General features: G+C 39.4%; 1 protein-coding gene across 1 annotated transcript; it reads left to right on the top strand.

Annotated features, from left to right (window-relative positions):
• The first annotated feature begins 6,276 nt into the window (after window positions 1-6,276).
• Window positions 6,277-7,157, top strand: LOC130585674 (follitropin subunit beta). The gene is made up of 2 exons (XM_057386277.1): window positions 6,277-6,435; window positions 6,921-7,157. Exons 1-2 carry the CDS (start codon window positions 6,277-6,279, stop codon window positions 7,155-7,157), a joined length of 396 nt encoding a protein of 131 aa, XP_057242260.1.
• The last annotated feature ends 1,748 nt before the right edge of the window (window positions 7,158-8,905 follow it).

Genomic DNA, 8,905 nt, shown 5'->3' with positions numbered 1-8,905 from the left:
GCTGTATTATCACCTCTCTTGCAGTGAGAGCTCTGAAATCTCTTTTTGCCCCAAGGAGTGAGGAAGGGCCGAGCAGGACAGGACTCTGACCAAAATCCAGGAGCTTCAAGTGCTGCCTCAGCCCCAAATTTTTTAGTTTTTCTTGCCGCAGTGCTGTAAAACCGGAGGAACTTTCACCAAAATGGGAATTTTGCTGGGGAACCACGAGATGGCACCACAAGAAGCCATAAAAGCCCTTCAATTATCTGTGATCTTGTTGTTTCTATAATTAATAAAGCAATTGAGCAGGGCTGTTTCTTTTTTCAGGCAGATTACAGATGGATCTCTGCTAAGTGACTTTTCTGTTCATGTTTAGACTGATCCTTTTCAAGCAGCTGTTTAATGCTGCGCCCAAGCAGACACAACATAAATCAATATTTTAAAAGGTGCCCAGCGCCCACAGGTATCCAGTTTCAAGGTGATTTTAATCACATTTAGGAGCAGGCATTTCACAGGCTGGCTCATTCAGTTTGTCCTGCAAGGATTTTTGCTGGTTTTTTCCTCCCACAGAACCCTCCTGGCACCCCACATTGCCCCATTCCCACGCAGATTTTTATGATTTTATGGCACAAACTGCTTTGTGCACTCCTCTGCTCAGCCTTCAGTGATCATCAAGGAAAAAAAACTTCAAATTCAGAGCCATTTAATAAAATACCTCAAATAACACACTTCCAAATGAGCTTTCTAAACATTTCTGAACAAATATGGTGCATCACTCCCCAAAATACGTTCAGCCCTAAGACAGCAAAAAGTTCTCAATACTTTTATTTGAATGAAACTGATCTTCTGACCTCTATCACATTCTAGTTGAAGAATAAGGCCTTTGGTTTAATGGTTATAATTGTTTTTAAAAACACAGGTTCATCAGGAATTCAGCCTAATGCAATATTTGTTTTCTTATTTCATCATTCTACTAATACAACCTAACTAATCAGCTTTGGTTTTCATATTAAGCTATGTATTGGGCTGATACCTTACAAGTTTGGGGTTTTTTTTTTTAAATTTCAGATCTGTTTCTTCATTAAAACCCAGCAATACTGATTCCTGCTGCAGTTTCATGAAATTTCTTTGCAAATTTGCAATCTGATCACAATCAAACTCCTGCAGCTCACAGAGCAACCCCATCATCCTGTAATCTGCTCAGTAATGGCTCCATGCCCTATAATTAAGGGAACAAATGACTGCTGAGAAAAAAAAAAGAATTTAAAAGAAATTGTTTAGAATCCCTAAAAGCAGTTAATATTTTACCTAAAGTTGGTCAGTGAAAAAGTTAAAACTGGAGCTGAAGTTGGCTATGACTGCATGCATTCCTTTCAACCTCTTTTTCTTAAACAATTTGACCTAAAATCACTGTACTGGCAAGAAGAATATGGGTCAGACATCTCCAGCCTGGGATTTTATTTAGCAACCCAAATAAAATGGGTTTTTTGTCCATTCTCCACGTGTGCTTCAGCTTCATTGTGCCATCAGTGCAGACTGCCAGCGTGAGTCAGACCAGCCTTATGCTGCAGATCAGAGCTGCAGTTTGAAAACAATTAGCAGCTGCTGCTTTTTGTGGATGAGGAAGGCTCAGCCCTGCCAAATTTGCTGTTTCAGAAGAAATGTGAATTTTTTGCTGAATTTCTTCCTAAAATGCTTCATGGAGGAATGGTTGCCCAGCTTCTTCATGTATAAAACATAACAGAAATTCTCATGAAATATTAAAGTGCCTGAAACATTGTCTTTTAAAAAGTCTTTTCTATTTCTATTTAATATTTCTATTGTCTTTTTCTTTATTTTTTTTAATTATTACTTTAGGTTTTAAAAAATATGAATGTGGCGGATCAGTGAAAAATACCTACTCAGAAAATAAATGCAAACATTCCCCACACAAACCTCAATGGCAGCCTTTCTCCTTTGGACCCCAGTCGTTCTATAATATTTGGGCCTTGAATTATTATTAATATAATTTTTCTAATAAAAAAACATTGTTATTGATAGCATCTGTGAACATTTGGGGTAAACATCAGCAAGAGAGAAAAGCAGAAGTTCGCCCAGCTCAGAAATTGTTGAGTTTTCCATTCAGCAAATTGTGTCAATGAAGATAAGAATCTCTCAAGAACGTACTTTTAGGAAGCATTTGCAGCACCAAAACACTCAAATACACTCAAATTAGATTTGACTTTTCAAGTGAATATTTACACATGTTTATTTGGTTTTCTTTTTAATTCTTTTTCTGCTATTACCAACAGCATAATGAGAATCCCCTGGAGACCCAAGAACTGCTCACATAACAAAAAGGAAACCTCAGCTGATCCTGTATAACTTCATAGATTATCCATCAGGTCTTTCCCTTGCTTTGTCACTTCTTTTCTAATATGATTAATCTATTTTAAATCCATTAAGATGTTTTCCTGTTGAAAAACACTCAGAAATACTCAGCAAACTTAAACTAGAATAGTAATACTCCAGGGCAGAGAAGGAATCAAAACTGCTAGAGACTCTCCTAGGTAAAAAATYACTTTCCATTGGAAAATTAAAATATTCAGAAACTTAAGTGATAAGKAAAAATGAMAGAACAGCAAAGAARGAAATAAGARGAGGGCATTTTYAGCAAAGAWATAATTTTTATMTTTGGTTTAGTCTTGAGRAGAATYTAAACATGCATTTCCTAACAGATATCAATGGAGTTACCAAATTATAARGARTCAAGAWCACACTGTGGTTTTTCAAGAGAAAACAAAGATAAAGGTTATGAGAATATCATCACTAAAAAGCACAAAATAATGCAGCTGGTTTATATATTTAGAAATGTGGCATAACAATCAGCCATGGATTATTTTATGTCATGTGAGACAAAAACCACAAGAAAGAGAACTGAATGACAGCACAAGCATTTGTATTGTTGTTTGCACTTTTCTGTGTTTCTTAAACACTTTTCAGAATCTTCAGTTTCTGCTGCTGTTGACAGAATTCCCACCAGACTTAGAAAAACTAACAGCTTGTGTAGGTATTTGAAAATATGGGATGTATAACCTCAGCTCCAAGTAATGGAAACTTCTATCTCAAAAGATTTCTAAAATTGGAAAGGATTGATTATGCTACTAAAAACACAGTCAATCCTTTCTAGCATTTTCTTTACCCTCCTGAGGATCAACTATTCTGCTCTCCTATGAGTGCACCAACAAATTCTTCATTAATGATTAAGTCTTGAGCTGACACTAATTAGTTTCAGCTATCTATGTGCTCAGCAGGCCCGACCTACTTCATGGTTCTGCTTCATTAGTGCTGGCAACTTAAAACAATACCAGTAAAAATTATATTGACCAGCAGTGGCCAACCACTCAACAGATATTTTATACCAGACATGGTTTGGGTTTTTTTTTCCTACTAGAAGATCCAGCACATCTTCTATCAGGTCAGAGTCAGATTTATTACTCATGGTGAAGAAGTTGCACTAGTAAAACCAAGTTTTCCAAGGGAACTTTGATAGATACTGAAGTTCGATCTAAATTACCTTCTTTTGAGCAAGATAGACTCAGGTCTTGTAGCAACAGAATCATTAGTCTCAGCACCACCCCACCTGAAGAAAGAAATCCCATTTGTTTGGAAGATACAAGGAACATAAAAGCTTTCAGTTCTATATCAGGTGCTTTTGCAAGGAAAAAGCAAATAAACCAAAAAAAAATACCCCACACAAACCCCCCAAAACAAACAAATAAATCAATCACCAGAGCACGAGCAGAAGAAAAATATATTTACCACTGTTAATCTCACCCCTCCTTCAAACTCCACAATCAATTCCGTCACATTGCTACCCCTGTTTGTGTCATTGTGGAACAAATATTATGGATTAACAACAATGCTGTAAAAACACAGCTTTTCCTTTTAACAGAATTATTTCCCTCATTTGTGTTTCAACAAGTGAGGAGGCTCAGTGGGCCAGAGCAAGGAACCAGGGGAAGGAAAAAACAGCATTGCAGGGGCTAAACTTGCACTTGTCTGCTCGTGAAATTATGTTTTAAGTGGGTGAGTGTGACTTCTTCAAACCATGAAACATTGCAGCTGAGAGATGGATATTTTCTCTACTGTCCTCTGCAAACAAAATGTATTTTGTTTTATTTAATTTGCTTCAATTAGTACTTAGGAAAGACCAGATCCTCAGTAGGGATATAACAAATTGTAATCAGCTTTTGTCTGACATCTCTGGAATTAGTGATTTACAGCAACTGAGAACCTACTCTGAGAAGACAGAACATTGACACTAAATGGCACCAAAGACCATTATCAAACAATCACAGAGTTTGTATTAGTTCAGAGGAAGATGTCTAATTTTTTTGACTTCTTCACAGATTTAACAAAACTGTCTTCTCCTTCAAACAAAGTTTTCATTACGGGAGACGTCCAGGGCAAATTTGCAGCTCATTTTCTACCTTCGAATTTGATTATCAAATGAAGGCACTGCAGACTGCGTGGAAACTGGAACAGATGGCGGGTCTGCAGGACCACAGGAAGGCACGACACACTTAAAGGGCTCATTTGTAAAAGCCACTTTGAAAAGTATCCCTTCTGCAGGAAACTAATAGGCCAGCGAGGATTCCTCTTGGCGATAAAATGCTTTTGACCGTATGTCCTTGTCTAGTTTTATTTCAGGGATGGATTTCTGTAAAAGTCAGACTGACCATGGTGGGACAGTCATAACAAAGCGAGTCTGGCTGTTCTGGGCGGGTGATGGTGAATGCAGAGCTGCTGTGAGTCATTTTCCCCACAACTGGGATGTGACGCTCTGCAGAGTTCCTTCTCTGCCGTTATTCTGGTGAAGCAGCGACTTGTGAATGGAGGAAAAGTCCATCCATGGACTTTTACTGCCATGGAAAATAGGGAATTTTCACCCTTCAACATTCCAGTTGAGTTTGCATCGCTGTAAGTTTAAAACACTTGCATTTTCCCTGGAACATGGCAATATTTTATCTGAGATCACTGACACAGAACCACAGATCTGGAGCTTCGTGATGACCTCTAAGAGTCCCTTTCACAACACAAACATCCCTCACAGAAGAGAAAGTGACCCTGTGACAGACAGGAACCAGGACTGCATCTGCTGGGATAGAAAAGTCATAGAGGGGTTTGAATGGCAAAGAGGAGGGGTAGAATGGCAAAGAGGAATTCTTCATGGTTTAATGGTTTAACAAAATTCACATTACTATGTGGGAATTTTCTCGACATTACTAGTTTTAACAGAAAAATAAATAAATAGATATGCAGCTCACTGGGTAAGACCTACCCAGGGAAAACCAATTAAAATTGATATCCTGGAAAAGCCAAGAACTTGGTCATTAGCTAAGAAACTGAAAGCAGTATCTCCAGTGTCGAGGGTCCTCCACTTGTATCTCAAGCCTATAATTTTGAGGGCTGACACAAAACAGTTAAAACACCTGAACTTTGCCAAAAATAGGCTTCTCAACCTTTTTTTTTTTCAAACTGTGAAATGGCTCAGCTATTTCCAAATGCCTCTGAATCAAACGCAGTGAAACATGCAAAGAGACACCGTGACAGTAACCTTCACCATCCCTTCCCCAGTGTGTTTGGCTTTTCTTTTTTCCTCTCAACAAGGCTTAATCTCACTGTCTGGCTGAGCATTAATCCGCTTTCACCAAGTCCCAAACTAATGCCTGCTGCATTAATACACTGCAAATCCTCAAGGTATAAATTACACACGGTGCAGTATAAAAGGAAAGCAGAGGGCTTTCTTCTCACTACAGCTACTCCTTCTAGGAAGGCAAGTAGAATACAGGTAAGTTCTCATCAGATCCTGATGTAGAAATATTTTTTTTTTTCCAAATTGCAAGTGCTTCTAGCAAGTAATTGCTTCTGAAAAATACGTTATCCTTTGCTCTTTCTCTCTCTCTCGCTTCTTTTTCTTTGTCCTTACAAACAGGACACATTCTCTCTACAGAAATTTAGATAAAAATATTTCATTGGAAGTGGTGTAGTGTTCTGCTCTTATTGTTCTGGAAAGACTGCTGATATGCCATTTCAGTTGCTTAGGAAAATCAAACTCCTTTAACAGCAAACATAAGGAAGATCTGTTTTTAATGTCTCTGTTCTCACTGAGGAATCTGAGCACTTGCTGTTAAAGAACCACTTGAGGATAACGCAGAGATTCAATTTCTCCCTGTTTCCATAACAATTTCCTGTTGAAAATAACTATCCATGTTCCTCCAGTAGAGATATATTTTTTTTTTCTTTACAGACAGGATGAAGACAGTTAATTGTTGTGTGCTGCTCCTTTGCTGGAAAGCAATTTGCTGCAGCAGCTGTCAGCTCACCAACATCACCATAGCGGTGGAAAGAGAAGAATGCGAATTCTGCATCACAGTGAACGCCACTTGGTGCGCAGGTTACTGCTTCACCAGGGTGAGACTCTTCATTTCAGGCACCAGAATTAAATATTTCAAATTGTGCATGAAAATTTGTGCAGTTCTAGCGGGCACACAGACAGGATGAGCCTTGTGGGAGGGTAGGTGGAATAATTGCTGTGTTGTCTGACACAAGAGTAGGTACACAGCCAGTCTAAAGGGTGAAATGTAGTAAAATTCAGCATGTGTTATGTTTATATTGTATAACTAGAGGTGGAAGTATTGCAGTCTGGATCTCTGTGCTCAATTTGTGGTTGCAAGCAGATCCAATAAAGCAGCCATTACTATGCAGACTCCTCTTTTAAATAATTTTTTAAAATAATCAAGCAGTTGACCTGAAAGATTGTCTGGTGATGGCACGACACAAATTTGTGAAATTAAAAGATGCTTTGGATCTCAGCGATATTTTCACATTTCATATAAAATTTTGCGTTCTACCCCATAAGAAATTTCAAACCAGCTATTTCCTCTCTGTAATTTCAGGACCCAGTGTACAAATACCCACCGGTATCATCTGCCCAGCAAACCTGCACCTTCAAGGAGGTGGTGTACGAAACGGTGAAGATCCCTGGCTGTGGTGACCACCCCGAATCCTTCTATTCCTACCCGGTGGCGACAGAGTGTCACTGTGACTCGTGTGACACTGACACCACTGACTGCACCGTCAGGGGACTGGGGCCATCCTACTGCTCCTTCAGCCACAATGGGAGCAACCAGTGAAGGGCACTGATGGCACTTTGGCTTTAAATGTTCCCTGCTAAGTGAAGGTACTGTTCAGGTGTGGAAGGTAACAGGCCAGGCTATTTAGAAACTGCCAAAACTGAAACAGAGATTTTTAAGGCCAAAATTAAGAGCTACTGACTGGACTCCTCCACAGGCCTTCCTTACTTAACCTATCAGTTGCCTTAAAATCATTTCCATCGGTCTATAAAGTGCTGCTTTTGATTGCATTTGCCTTTTCCTCCTCTTCCTCTTTATCACAATTTCATTATTTATACTGCTGTATTTCTGGCTCACACAGATTATTCTGTGCAATTCTGTGCTTTCAAAAACTTCCCAATTTTCAAGTCTTTATTATCCCTGGCTTTCCATCTCTCCTAAGAATGCACTTATTTTAAAAAGCCTTGTTTCTGGTTTTGTTACAACCAAAACCTGTGCCCTAACTTCCTATTAGCTGGATTGTAAACCTCTCCCAGCTGAGATCCTGACTGGCTTTCTTTGCAAAATATTTCATTACAATCATTATGCTCTGCAAATAATAACTGCATGTATATTCAAGAGCCAAAAATCTATGTTCAAATGTTGAATGTCAGCTGAATTCTTGTACTTTCTCAGTAAGGCTTGTTAGCTCAGCCTGACTGTCACGATAACACAAGTAACATGAGCTCTAGTTCACGCCTGGCTAACTTGAAAAAAGAATCGTCATCTCTCTGTTTTCACCTGAAAAATGAGAAATGTTTAGCATTATTTAGCACGGGAGTCTCACAAATGATTTAGGGATGAATCTAGAGGCACCTGACCCCAGTAGAGTAAACATGGTGCAATAAATGTGCCTTGAAAGCATTTCACAACAATCCCTTCAGAGAATGGAAGTTCACAGGACTCTGCAGCAACCTAATTCTGCAAATGCCAATATGATGCTGGGGTGGTCTGGAAGCAAGCTGGAGGACTGACTGAATCAGAATGGGGAATTACCTCACATTTCTGAGAAAATTACAAGAAGCCTGCAGAATGAAATCAGATGGGGGAAAAGAAAACACATCAGAAAAATCCCCTGAAACAACTGTTTCAGCAGCAGCCTGGCACTGCAGACTCGGAGGTTTACAAGCAAAGAAAGAGCATCCAGCATCCCAGTGCTGCAGAAAAGTGGGAATGCAAGGAGCAGAGCCTACAAGACACAACCTACCTCCACCACTCAGCTCTGCACGAGTGGTTATTTCCAGCTTGGAACACAGAGCTTCAGAGCATTGAAAAACTGGAGAAAACCCACAGGAGAGTAACAAGGAAGGAGAGAAGCCTAAAAAAGTCATCTTAGGAGAAGAAGATTGAATTAAATGGAGTTGTTTTGTTTAGGGGAGGGAACACTTAGGGGGAACATTAGCAGAACCTGAAGACTGTTACACAGAAAAGAGCAGACAGTTCTCTGTGTCCAGAGAGAACAGAACAACTGAGGAAAGATTCAGAGCAGGCACTCACAAATCTTCTGAAAGGCACAGACATGAAATGAACTGTCAGGGAGTGGGGAAGGAGGGACAGGGGTGGGGTCTGTGGGTTACTGACCACTCCAGCTCCTCAGGAACATGTGGAACCTGCTAGGAATGACAGACAAAGCTAATTCAGAACCAGGCAGGGGAATGCAGGAGTAGTCATCTATCATGTCTGATTTTGAGACCCTTGCAGACATGCTTATTTAAAGARAATTTGCCTGTTACTCTGAATCTCYTATAATACATATGTTAACTTATTGT

Source organism: Malurus melanocephalus, unplaced genomic scaffold, assembly GCF_030028575.1.
Source record: "Malurus melanocephalus ecotype Western Australia unplaced genomic scaffold, MMel_1.1 scaffold_946, whole genome shotgun sequence".
In the NCBI taxonomy this organism is placed as follows: Eukaryota; Metazoa; Chordata; class Aves; order Passeriformes; family Maluridae; genus Malurus; species Malurus melanocephalus.
The sequence above is the reverse complement of the archived record's forward strand: the minus strand, read 5'-3'. Positions and strand labels throughout refer to the sequence as shown.